The sequence below is a fragment of the Dromiciops gliroides genome, chromosome 3 (assembly GCF_019393635.1).
Source record: "Dromiciops gliroides isolate mDroGli1 chromosome 3, mDroGli1.pri, whole genome shotgun sequence".
NCBI lineage: Eukaryota > Metazoa > Chordata > Mammalia > Microbiotheria > Microbiotheriidae > Dromiciops > Dromiciops gliroides.
Genome location: NC_057863.1, coordinates 408,886,737 through 408,900,177, shown reverse-complemented (window position 1 = coordinate 408,900,177; position 13,441 = coordinate 408,886,737). Strand labels below are relative to the sequence as shown.

General features: G+C 40.0%; 2 protein-coding genes across 4 annotated transcripts in view; one reads left to right on the top strand and one right to left on the bottom strand.

Moving 5' to 3' along the window:
• Positions 1-936: 936 nt before the first annotated feature.
• Positions 937-12,773, bottom strand: HSPD1 (heat shock protein family D (Hsp60) member 1). Of its 3 annotated transcripts, none has more exons than XM_043992097.1 (12): positions 12,751-12,773; positions 11,032-11,207; positions 8,871-9,123; positions 7,874-7,956; positions 7,277-7,372; positions 6,002-6,095; positions 5,396-5,564; positions 4,161-4,260; positions 3,519-3,764; positions 3,041-3,215; positions 1,692-1,870; positions 937-1,559 (listed from the first exon to the last, which is right to left on the bottom strand). In XM_043992097.1, the coding sequence occupies exons 2-12, from the start codon at positions 11,203-11,205 to the stop codon at positions 1,407-1,409; spliced, it is 1,722 nt and encodes a 573-aa protein (XP_043848032.1). In that variant the 5' UTR covers positions 11,206-11,207; positions 12,751-12,773; the 3' UTR covers positions 937-1,406. The 3 variants fall into 3 exon arrangements, with proteins under 3 accessions (XP_043848032.1, XP_043848030.1, XP_043848031.1); XM_043992095.1 differs by lacking the exon at positions 12,751-12,773 and adding an exon at positions 12,388-12,520; XM_043992096.1 differs by lacking the exon at positions 12,751-12,773 and adding an exon at positions 11,848-11,872.
• The window catches only part of LOC122746476 (MOB-like protein phocein), a 71,525-nt gene continuing 70,831 nt past the window's right edge, over positions 12,748-13,441 (top strand). Inside the window, exon 1 of the mRNA XM_043992100.1 lies at positions 12,748-13,046. Coding sequence (XP_043848035.1) covers positions 13,044-13,046 — 3 coding nt within the window. The 5' untranslated portion in view covers positions 12,748-13,043. The remainder of the gene's footprint in view (positions 13,047-13,441) is intronic.

The following is a 13,441-nucleotide window of genomic DNA, read 5'->3' as shown; positions in this document are numbered from 1 at the left end:
TTTCCTAGAAGTGACTGGGGAAGGCACTAAGTCACATTTGAGGAACCTGAAATGTTGTTCCTTTCTCTTGAAAAAGAAAGGGGGGGCAGCTAGATGTCGCAGTGGATAGAGCACCAGCCCTGGATTCAGAAGGACATGAGTTCAAATCCAACCTCAGACACTTAACATTAGCTGTGTGACCCTAAGCAAGTCACTTAACCCCAATTGCCTCACCAAAAAAAGAAAAAGGGGGGTGGGGTGGGGGCTGTTCCTTACTTTAAAAATTGAGGTCCAAATCATTAAAATGAATTTTGCTCAGGATCAAAGCCAAGCGTCTCACCTAGGACCACTTATCATGGAGAAGTCTACAATAACATGTGAGAAAGGAAATGAGAGGGCAGCTAAGTGGTACAGTGGATAAAGCACCAGCCCTGGATTCAGGAGGACCTCAGTTCAAATCCAGCTTCAGACACTTGATGTGTGCTAGCTGTGTGACCCTGGGCAAGTCACTTAACCCTCATTGCCCTGTCCAAAAAAAAAAAGGGAAATGAGCCAGGGAAGAGCAGAATGTTTTGTGTTGGACTAGTAGCTAGAATATTATAAGAGTATTATGAATATAGATATTGGGCCACAGTTTAGAACCTTGAACCTGGTATTCATGGCTCACACAGTGAACTATTTCTATTAACTAAAGGACAAACCATGTAAGTACAAGAATCATTATTTGAACCCCAAGGTTCTGACTCTAAACCAGGGCTTGTTCTGCTTTACCACATTGTGTTTCCCCAGTATCAAGTAATATGATATTTCACCTTAATAATTTTTTCCATTTATATTTGGTATTGTTTGGATGAAACCATTATTTTGGTCAAATTTTTAGACTTCAACACCTGATCAATGGGTTTTTATTTCCTTATGGTAGTTCCACCAGTACATAGAAATAAGATAATACAGTTATTAACTTTAAACAATTTTATTACACAAAGGTCATCACATAATTGGATATTTCTCTACTTTGTACACAATTTTAATTAGTCTTCGTCTGCACAGAAAGGCTGCTTCTGAACTTTCCTTCTAGTGATGGCAAACACTAAAATTCTGATTTAACAGAATAATAGTAAGAATGCCTCAGCTGGTTTAAGTTGAAAGCAGAACATCGGTACATGGATCTTGCACCCAGTATTAGGAATGTACAAATGTCTTTATTCAAAAAATACAAAATAAATTATCTGTAGGCATGGATAATGACAGCAGTAAACCATTACATATTTTGTCAACTGAAACCAGTAACTGATGGTTATAGAGATTTTCTTGAACATCAGCCTTTACTTCAGTCCTCTCTCCAACTGACTTCTCTGAAGTTAGCGAAGAACACTGCCTTGAGTCTTGTATCACAGATCATGATAATAGAGCATTATTCTAGGAAATTAGAACATGCCACCACCCATGCCTCCACCCATGCCACCCATCCCTCCCATGCCAGGTTCTTTCTCTTCTTTAGGAATTTCAGTAACAACAACTTCTGCTGTTGTTAACAGAGAAGCTACACCAGCAGCATCCAACAAAGCAGTTCTTACAACCTAGGGGGAAAAAATTTAAAATATTAATTTTATCTAAACATTCCAAATACCAACCTAGGTAATCATTCTCTATACAGCTTTGAATTTACATCTTGAGAAAAATATGGTAAAAATGAAATTAAAATTGTTTACCTTGGTTGGGTCAATTATTCCTTTTTCAACCATATTCACAAAATCTCCGAGCATGGCATCATAACCTATCTCTGAGGAACTTTGCAAAATTTTCTCAACTATCAATGAGCCTTCAACACCTGCATTCTTAGCAATGGTCATTGCAGGGATTTTCAATGTCTTCTTAATTATTTCTATTCCTATAGAAGGAGAAAAGTTATTTAGGAAGAGCATCTATTGAGTTTAGTTTATAAGAACAAATATCATTAATAGCTAACATACAGCACTTAACATTAAACCTTATTTCATTGTTTTACTGCCAACAATCTTTAGAGGCAGGTGCCATTTTAATAATCATTTTACAAATGAGGAAACTCATGAAGAGATTAAATGACTTGCCTGGCTCACAATGCTAATGTCTGAGGCGATATAAAAGCAGGTATTCCTGACTCAGGTTCTGTACTCTATTCATTATGCCACCTTTACATGTGTCCCATTATAATACAACAAAGTACAAATCCTGAAAATACAACTAGATCACCCCCTCCAACACCGGCCACCCCTCCCAAAACCACCTAGTCAAACTTCCTTTTTATAGACTGGCAGACCAGAAGGCCAGTAACAATATTCCTAGATTTCAACAAAGCACCTGAGTCTTCTGATATCTTTGTAAATGGACAGTTAGGGAGTATTAAAGAATTGTTGAATGACCACCAATACAAAGAAATAAGATGTCTTAAAAATATTAGTGCTAGGTGGTACAATGGATAAAGCACAGGCCCCAGATTCATGAGTACCTGAGTTCAAATCCAGCCTCAGACACTTGACATTTACTAGCTGTGTGATCCTGGGCAAGTCACTTAATCCCCATTGCCCCACCAAATAAATAAATAAATAAGTGCTGTATTTAACCATATTAGTAGAAATCAAGTCCCACCACTAATGGGGATTGATGGTCAACTTTAAGGCCTTGAATGGAGTGTATTAACCAAATCTGCAACTAACCCAAGCTGGGAGAGAGAGGATGCAACAAGATTTCAACATGGGTAAAATTTAAGTAGATATTTTGGGGAAAGTTGCTCCAACACAACTGAAGGCAAGATAAAGCTTCCCTAAAAATGAAATTGGATGTATCAGGAGATAGTGACACCTATTTTAGAGTAGGTTCCTTGTTCAGGTAATCATGTTGGATTAAGTGATCTCTGAGACGTTTCCAACGCTAAGACTGTAAGAATTGTATTCATCTAATGAATATTAGTCATCTATAATTATATCTTGACTTTTTCTGCCTTCTGTCAACAGGAATAGTATAGTCTCAATAAAGACAATTAATACCAGTTCCAGTACAAATTTATAAGGATGTTCTTTACCAATTTTTTGATCTTCATTAGTCGGAGTCAATGCTTCTAGGGCAGGAATGCATCGAAGCAATGCACAGCCACCTCCCAGAACTATGCCTTCTTCAACAGCAGCACGTGTAGCATTTAATGCATCAGTAACCCGGTCTTTCTTTTCATTCACTTCTACATCACTTGTTCCACCAACCTAAAAGTATAAAGTACATGAAAACTTGGTGTTAAACATTACCTTATTAAAAAACACAAAGAAAAAAAATCATAACATTTATAGTCAACTTTTTATATTTCTAATAACGTACTTCATTATTCAACTCCTGATCAACCTGTGCTGAATGTTCATTTTACCTAGTAGTTAACCAAATTCCCATTTAGACTTTCTATGTTGCATCATGGGAGTCACAATTTAACCTAAAAGTGAAAGGATTAACTTGTCACCAGAAACAGTTCAAACTATTTCCATGGTTAAATTAGGTCATCATGTATGTCTTACCTTTATTACAGCTACTCCATCAGAAAGTTTGGCCAAACGTTCATTTAACTTTTCTTTTTCATAGTCACTAGCAGTAATCTCTAATTGTTCAATTATTTCTTGAACACGTTTTTCAACTTGGGACTTTTCACCCTTTCCTTTCAAAAGCATGGCATCATCTTTTGTCACAATAACCTCTCCAACTTTTCCGAAGTCATGAGCTTGAATATCTTCAAGATTCAGAGACAATCCTTCTTCTCCAAACACCTGTAAAAGTCATTATGAAATATGCTGGATAAGGGGTAATGATAATTTCATAAAGTAGAACTTTTCTTCATCACATCAAGCTCATCTGGAACACAATGATCTATTTAACTTACAGAAGAACCCAGTGATGTTCAAAGTCTAGACTAAAAAGAATTTAACAGTATGTAAGTAGGCATCTGGCCACCATAAAACAGTCTGTGTTCTGATCTTTATCAAATTCAGGTCTTCAGACTCCAAATCCAATTTAATTAAACACTATTACGTACCAGGCACTGTAGTAATCCAGTTGCCCATCTATATCATGCTGCACATATTTTAGAAACAATCAGATTAAATGTAAACTTCTGTGGGTGCCAGTATCCCTAGTCCTTATTAATGTTAAGCTATTTTACTTACTGTACCACCAGTAGCAATAGCCATATCCTTAAGCTGGTTCTTCCTGTTGTCACCAAAACCTGGAGCTTTTACTGCAACAACCTGCAGGCCAACTTTTAGCCTATAAACACAGAAATGTTACAATGTCTTAGGCTATCAGTAAGGAAACTCAGTTTGCATTCTTCAGACCTGGTCTTATTACCTTTTATTCCTCTCAATATTAAGGGCTGCAGGCCACAAAGTAATAAAAACAAAGTTGTGAGGCCAGCAATTGAGATTCTTTACCCTCAAAATCCTGAAGACCCAAGACTCATTATCCATGACAGCATGACACACAATTATTTAGTATGTTCCATCCAAATGTATCTTCTATATGTTTAGTTTGTCCAAATTCTAGTCCAGAATGCTATGCTTGAATGTTAAAACAGGATGAAAATCTGTTTCCTTTTTATCTAGACCTCTAATTTCATAGAATTAGAACTATCAATGAAATCTTTCTTTTTTAAAGAAAACTGCCCAAGGCACCAAGGTTATATAACTTGTTCATGATTACATGGCTAGCCCTCTAAGAAATAGGACTTGACTCTAAGGCTCTCAGCCCCACTATGCTATGATAACTTTGTTAGTAAAAGCTCATAATACTACATTTATTAATAAAAAGTAAGCAGTCATGACTTTCATAGAGCCCAAATAATTTCTTGAACAAACAACAGCAGTATTAATTATCTCTACTATACTCAACTGCATCCCCATTCAAGTCAATTCTTTTTCAATTCTTCTATGTATAAAAATTTTAAAAGCAGTTTACTAAGCATATTTTATTAACCATTATATTGGCTGCCTTGAAATTACTGGGGAGGGCAGCTAGGTGGCGCAGTGAATAAAGCACCGGCCCTGGATTCAGGAGTACCTGAGTTCAAATCCAGCCTCAGACACTTGACACTTACTAGCTGTGTGACCCTGGGCAAGTCACTTAACCCCCATTGCCCCACAAAAAAAAAGAAAAAGAAAAAAAAAGAAATTACTGGGGAAACATTTGGCAAGATAAATGCAAAGTATCAACCAGAAGTATACCAAGTGAACATCTAATTAGGTACCAAATGATAAAATAAGACTTTCTTGTAGTTCAAAGCTAATACCACTATTTCTGTACCTATGCATTTTCTGTATCTATGGGTTTTTCCACTGTTTTACCATTAGAAAAAAGCATGAAAAAAAAAAGCAACAGGACTTAAGACTTTAGGCACACTCATTACCTGTTCAAAACCAGTGTACTTAGTGCTTCTCCATCCACATCTTCAGCAATTATGACTAAAGGCTTACGGTGGGCATTTGCAATTTCAAGTGCAGGTACAATAGACTGGACACTAGAGATCTTTTTTTCACTTAAGAGAACATAAGCATCCTGGAATTCACATTTCTGACCTGTATGGTAAAAGACAAATGTAAGCAAATTAAGGAATTTTACTACTCATCTAATGTGACTACTATCCCCATAAATTTGCAATGTAATAAATTAGGTTAAATAAGTTACAGTTTATGATCTAACTTGGGCAAATGCCCCTAGGGAAAAACCATTGGATATTTTTTGTCCATTTGCAAAGAGAACTTATTGACTCCTCAGTTTATCTCCCCCTTCCCACATTCATTCTGCCATTTTCTCTACCCCTGACCCCTTAGCTCAACCCATCTTTCCCCTAACTAAAATGACTTAGCTTGCTATATTGATTTAAGGACCAGTATTTCCCCTCCCCCCATTTCTCAAATGCAAAAATACTCATCTGGAAATGTCACAGCCATTGTATGGCACAGTTCAGATTATACAGTCCATACACAAATGTCTGTGATCATGCAATATTTACCTTTAGCTGTATTAATAAAATATGGAGAGATATAGCCTCTGTCAAACTTCATGCCTTCAATAATTTCTAATTCATCATTCAATGTTTTTCCATCCTAAAAATATGAAAACATAAACTATGAATATGGTGGAAAACAAACATATACAATAATAAAGTAAACATAATTGGAGGGAAAATAGACAACATGCAATTAAAAAATTAGTCCAGGGGCAGCTAGGTGGTGCAGTGGATAAAGCACTGGCCCTGGATTCAGGAGTACCTGAGTTAAAATCCACCTCAGACACTTAACATTTACTAGCTGTGTGACCCTGAGCAAGTCACTTAGCCCCCATTGTCCCACAAAAACAAACAACAACAACAACAACAAAAATTAGTCCATGGGGCTATGTATACTAGGCAAATGAGTAACAGAGCAGTAGATTAGTACAAATTTTTTTGGTTATCAATATATAAAACCCCCCATAATGTCATATCCTTTGACCCAGGGATTCTAATAGGGTTATACATTAAGAACATTCTTAAATGATGAGACAAAAGAGTACAAAAAGGGGGCAGCTAGGTGGATAGAGCACCGGCCCTGGAATCAGGAGAACCCGAGTTCAAATCCTGCCCCAGACACTTGACACTAGCTGTGTGACCCCGGGCAAGTCACTTAACCCCCATTGCCTCACCACCAACAACAACAAAAAAAAAAATACTGCAAATATAGGAATACAAAGGCATAATTAAGAAGTTAATTTTTATTTTTTTGGTTACTAAATTTAGAATAAAAGAGTTATGCATTGGCTGTACCATTTTCAAAGCATTCACAAAGTGCTCCTTTTAACAAGGCTGTTGTGGAGTAGAATTCCTAAGAAGCATGTTTTTGATACTCATGGGAATATTAGGATAATAAAGAATGGCACAAGTTTTTCCTCTAATCAATGGATCAAGTCAGTCTATCATAATGAGGTCAGAGTCACAGTCTAAACCATTTGTTAGCTTTGCATGACAGTCACAAAATAGACCAAATGTGTAGCTCTTTCAGTATATGCCATTACCATTACTCAAACATTCAAAAATGCATGTCACTGACAGTGAGTTAATGTAAATATTGGTATGATTACACTATTGTAAAATAAAGACTACTTTCCAACTGAGTTTGTCTTGACAACATTAGGTTGTCAAATACGAAATACATACTATGTGTTAGGGATACTAATGAATTAACAATCTATAAAAAGTGTTGAGAATTTTATTTTTGACCCAACACAATAAAGACCCATCATAACTTACCTTTACTGTGATGACACCCTTTCGTCCAACCTTTTTCATTGCATCAGATATTATGCTGCCAATTTCTCGGTCTCCATTTGCAGAAATTGTAGCAACCTAAAATGATTCTCAAGTTAGTATTTCAAATGCAAAGTTTTATTGTCAACAAACAACCCACTTTGGCCCTGGCAACATTAATCTTGTTTTTATACATCCCACCATTAAAATACAAAACCCAACAGAAAAATCATATATTGTCATTATGAAATGAATCCTCTAGGAAGAGCTTATCTATAGAGCCCTGTTCCCTAAACATAACCCTATAGTACAATGTACCTTCCATTATTTAAAATTAATTTTTTTCTTTGCTATTCAAAAGGCTAATTCAGTCAGAACAGCCTTAAGTTATCAAAATCAACCTGGGGTTAAATGTGAATCTATCAATTACCACTGAATTGGAAATACATTAAAATCGAAAACAATACAATGAAACTTGAAAGTACAGTGAGTATTCTTAGCTTGATCGGTATAAAGTAAAACGACAGCAACTTACTGTTTTTGCTTTTACTTTTAATATAATTGTGACCACAATGTAGCTAGCTTACTAAGAATGCCTACCTGAGCAATTTCTTCAGGGGTTGTGACAGGTTTAGACTGCTTCTTAAGCTCATTAATGACAGCATCGACAGCCAACATCACACCTGAATTGAGTAATAATTCATTACTTAATATTTATTTTGAGCCAACAACTAGTTTCATGAAGTGGGTAAGAAATTAAAGTCTTTAAGAAGCCTATGTGTTGCATCTTTGCTAATTTTAAGGCCATCAAGGGAACATTCAATAACATAACATAATGGATTCAGTAAATAAGTGATCAAAAGATATGAATAAACAATTCTCAAAACAACTGCCCATTTTAAACAATATGAACGATTGATCCAAGTAACTAGGAAATGAAAACAAAACCTAGAAACTTCACCTTATTTTCAGCAAACTAGAAATGATACAAGATGAGAATAGTCACAATGATAGAGGGATTACAGAAAAACAGTCATACCAATATACTTTTTGGTGGTGATGTGAAATGGTTCAATCACTGGAAACTTTACAAAGTAACTTAAAATGTCTAATCCCTTTAATCCAGAGATCACAAAATTAGGCATATACCCCAAAGACTTCAGTCAAAAAAAGTCACATGTAAAGTAACCTGTACCCAATATAATTTTTTTTTTTTTGGTGAGGCAACTGGGGCTAAGTGACTTGCCCAGGGTCACACAGCTAGTAAGTATTGTGTCTAAAGCTGGATTTGAACTCAGGTACTCCTGACTCCAGGGCCAGTGCTCTATCCACTGCGCCACCTAGCTGCCCCCCAATATAAATTTTTTAATCTGAGTAGAACCAAAAGTGTTACACGTGTTTTAATAGTTATGCATTTAAAAAATCATTCTAACAAAGGAGACTGACAAAAAGCATAAGCCACACTGACCAAATATCACCAATACTGGCAGCTTTGCCTTTTAAAGATCATTTCCCTATTTATTTCAAGGACTGTCAATTCAAGAGTAAAGAATTATTACATCTATTTAATGTTACTCTAACTTATATGAGGTCTTACCTCTCCTGATCTCCACTGGATTTGCTCCTTTACTAATCTTCTCAAAGCCTTCCTTAGCAATGGATCTTGCAAGGACAGTGGCAGTGGTAGTGCCATCCCCAGCCTCTTCATTTGTGTTATTGGCAACATCCTGAACTAGCCTGGCACCAATGTTTTTATATTTGTCCTTTAAGTCAATTGCTTTTGCAACAGTAACACCATCTTTTGTTACCTTGGGACTTCCCCAACTCTGTTCAATGATCACAGTTCTCCCCTACAAACACAAGAATATTGAATGTGAGTCATATGCATTCCCTCCAAAGGTAGGTCCAAACAGAAATTAAAATATCTATATTATGTAAACTATGAAGGGCAACATCATAGGGAAAGGATGTAAAACTATAGCCACTTGAAAACACTCCAAGGTACTAGATACTGCCTCACGAATAATTCAATCTCAAATCATGGTTCCCAAGGACAGGTTTGGCAAATCTCCAGCATACAATTAAACTGACCTTCCCTCTGTAACAAGGGCACAAATCTTGGATAGTGCCACTAGGTGGTATCAAGTGTAAATCTGGTCATTATTAGGTGCCTACCTAAACCATTCATATTTTATCACCAGTCCTAACAACCTAAAGGAAAAAGCTCTACTTTCAAGGCTCTTACCTTCTAGCCTTAAAATTGTAGTAGTGGAAAATGCCCTCAAGTCCTAGCTCTTTAGAACTCAGTTTCTTTGCCCTATAAAAAGAGTGAACTAGATAGGCTCAAAGAGTCTTTCTAGCTCTAAATCTAAGATGTAGTTCATCCATCTAGTCCATTTTAAAGGTGAGGAAACTCAGGTCCAGAAATGGCTAGAAATTCAGTCTCTGTGGTATATGAATATAATAGAACTGATGCAAAGTAAGAACTACATAGGTCTTGACTTTGCCACTTATGGCCTATATCAGCATTGTCAAACTTAAATAAAAAGGAATCACTGGCATACTTAGAAAACTACAAATGAACATGAGCTATGTTGGATTTTTATTTTGTTAAATATTTCCAATTACATTTAAATATGGTTTGAGCCACACTGGAGTTTTTCAGACTCCCAGTTTGGCTCTTCAGGCCTATGGAGTCACTTGGGAAAGTCACTTCACTTTCTAGGCTTCAGTTCCTTCACCTGTTAAATAAGAAGGTGGGATTAAATTACTTTTAAGGTCCCTTCCAGCTATCTTAGTGTTGTATATCCCCCATACCTAAGTGAGATTCTTTACATAACTGTGAACATCGGTCTTTCATGATCTGCTTAATGTAGAGGATTCACAGGAGTAAATTCTTTATTGTATCTGACTAATACCAGAACTGATCAAATTTTAGTTACCTCTAACTCTTCTATGAATAGCTATCGTGTCCAAGGGCTTTTGATGAAAACTATTTGCAAAACAAGTGAAAATGCTATGTCATGCCCCTTTTCTCCATTAGTGGGAGATACTCTCACTTATCCTCTAGACACTAGTACTAAATTCAATTCCTAAATTTTAGTTGGACATAGTAAGAAATAAAAGTCTCCCAAGATAACAACTCTACCCTCTTGAATAAACTGCCTATGATTACAATCATAATCTTTTAAAAAACGTGAATTTCCATAATTAAACTAAAAACAACTTCCCTAAGTATCTTGCCTACAACTATGAAACCTGTCCTTCCACTCACCCAACTTCCCATCCCCTGAAGCCAGCACCATATGCTTAAGTTACATGAATGTTATCAAAAGATTACAAAGAAGCAAATAATTTTCTTCAAATGATAAAGCCTGCAAACAAATGTTTATTATACTTTCCCCCCTTATTCCCTAACCATAAGAGTTCAGACTCTTAAACACCAGGCAGGCAAACCAGGTTAGTTTTGCCTTGAGTTTAAACTGCCTCTGTATTGCATGGTAATGGAAATGACTACTATGCAGTTTAATAAAATGGTGAAAATGGGAAAACTGAGAATCAAGAGGAAGCCACATAATTAAATCTGGGTGCGGTAGTTTTGGGCCTTACCTGACTTAACTCAGTTAAAAAGTGCTTACTTGAAGTTAACTTAATGGAAAACCTTACTCTTACCTCTTTGACAATATAAAACTTTTCATACATTCTTATTCAGTCCAAGACGGTTTTAAGGGGGGTAAAAAAGGATACTATACTGATACCTTTGGCCCCATAGTAACCGCAACAGCATCAGCTAAAAGATCTACACCTTGAAGCATTAAGGCTCTGGCATCTGCTCCAAATTTGACATCTTTAGCATAAGCACGTGTCAGGTGGGGGGCCAGTGCCCTAGACACTGGCCTTATCTGACGAAGGGCTGTGGACAACCGGAGCATTTCTGAAAAAATGAAACCACGAGATCAGTTTGAACGCTCTACATTCCCTGCGGCTCTATTGTGCCACCTGTTGAAAGGAATATGAAGTGGTAGGCGCCCATTGCACAAGAGCCTCCCCACCATCTCTGAAAGCATTTCTCTACAAGTGCCCCTAGCACCAGTGAGGACCTGTCTATAGCTACATCTAAGGCCAGACACTAGTCTTGGCCCCTCAACTCCCCTGCACCGCGCAGACCCACCTAAGCTCACACTCCTCTTTTGGCCTCCAGGTAAAAACCAGAGTTAATCATTCATTTCTATACTAGCTGGAAACGTGCTTTCAACAGGCCCCAAGAATGAATTAAAGGCTTCAGGAACACAAGAGGAGAAAATACAGGTGAGGGCAGAGGTAATGATATAAAGCCAGGGCGAGGGATTAGAGAAAAAATCCCTGACACAGCAAAACAACCATCAGGAGGAAATGTCTCGTCCTTGTATCCAAATTGCTGAAACAGTATCAGCGTGAGATACATCTGAGACTTCTGGAGCAATGGCCCGCCCGCTCCTCATGCCCGGCCACATGTCTCCATCAGGACACATGGTACAAGGTCAAGGATCCCATCGTTCCTCCCCCTGCTGTCTGAAGAGCAGAGCTGCACGGACCCGAGCCGCCGACCACCCCCTTTGCCCCCCGACAAGACTCCGCGCCAGAATCGTTCCTTTGCAGATCCGACCGTGGCCCGTGCCCCACCCTCCCATGACCCCGGTACGAGCGCCCTCCGATCCCCCTCCGCCGCCCCCCGGAAGGAAAAAGGATGCCTAGAGGCAACCCAGGTTAGGGACCGGGCCTAGCCCGGAACGCGCTAGCCCGGAGCCTGATGCTTGGAGGACAGAAAAGCCATGGGGTTCCGCCAGCTTCCACTGACCCGACCCCACCCCGGGCCGGCTCCTCCCGTCCAGGGTCGCGCGTCTACGGCGACCGCCGCCATTTCCCGCAGCCAAGTCCAGGCCCTCCCGCCGGCTGAAGCAGCGCCCCCCAGCTTGGAGGGAAGAGCATGTAAAGAGGCCGCGGGGAGGCTGGCGTGTGCCGGAAAACGGCTCTCTTCCGCCATCCACGCGCAAGACCCGCCGGCGGGGAAACAAAGAACCAGGGCGGGGAGGGCTGAGATGGGGAAAGGAAGCGCGAGACAGACCCTAGTATACCTGCGGGGGCAGGCGGACAAGCGCGCGGTGCAGATCAGCAGCAGCGAGTGAGGGACACACGTACGGGGCGCACACTGCAAGAGTCCCAGGCCCCGCCCCCCCACTGCACCACATGTGCGGATGGAGCCTCCACCCCCTACCAACCGCCCCCTAAGGGCCCCGCAATCTGCATGAGCCATACCCAGGCTCCGCCCATCCCTGCACTCGCGGGCCAGGCTAGGGAGGAGCTAGAGCGGCAGGCAATGGTTTAGGCTCGTTCCCGGGACCCCCATTTTTCCAGAACTTTCTGGAACGCGCCGCTAAAGCCGTGGGTCAAGGGTGAAGTTGCGTCATTTCCTGGGGGCCCGAAGGGATTTATCTTACCGGAGTCCCGCCGTATAGAAAAGCCCAGAAAGATCTCCTCTTTCCCCTTCCCGTGGGTGGGTCTGAGTAGCGGCCTGAAGGACGAATAGCACTTCGCGTAGCAGCCTCCGCTCTCCGACGTACCGAGGACTTGGGCAAGATAGGGGGCGGGGGCGCGCCTGCGCGGCAGGTAGTCTTCTCCCTCTTAGGACATTCACGTGTATCGCGGACGGGGCTGCGAGTCTACCGGCGCCCGGGAGGGACGGAGGGAACGGACTGAGCTAGAGCGACGGCAGCGGGGCATTACGGGAGCCATGGTGAGTCCGGCCTTTGCGGCCTCCTTGAAATGCGACAGCCGCGGCCCTCACCGAAGCCTTTCGTCCTCTCCCTTTACCGGGGCTAGGGCCCTGGGGTAGGTCGGCAGCCTGGCCGGCCGAGAGGCCGTTGACAGTTATTTGAACCACAAGTAGCCAGGTGCTTTTACTGATGCAATCATCGTTTTCTTAATTATAACAATACGGCATGTCCTGGAAAGTCTTAGTGCATCTGTGAGCCGCCAAAGCTGTAAACTGCACCAAGACTTTTGGAAGGGTGTTTAACAGTAGTTAGCACGTGTGTGTGTATATGTATATATATATATATGAGCTTTGCAAAGTGCTTTACTTAGATTCTCTCTTTTGAGCCTCAACAACCCTAGGAGAGCGAAGTTATT

What these genes read in the sequence shown, in the direction of transcription:
- HSPD1 (XM_043992097.1), bottom strand. Translation starts at nt 11,205, where the DNA reads ATGCTCCGGTTGTCCACAGCCCTTCGTCAGATAAGGCCAGTGTCTAGG. An exon ending in AGGGTGTCATCACAGTAAAG is followed by an intron (nt 6,096 to 7,276) that starts GTAAGTTATGAT and finishes TCATATTTTTAG; the next exon opens with GATGGAAAAACATTGAATGA. An exon ending in TTTTATTAATACAGCTAAAG is followed by an intron (nt 5,565 to 6,001) that starts GTAAATATTGCA and finishes TTTACCATACAG; the next exon opens with GTCAGAAATGTGAATTCCAG.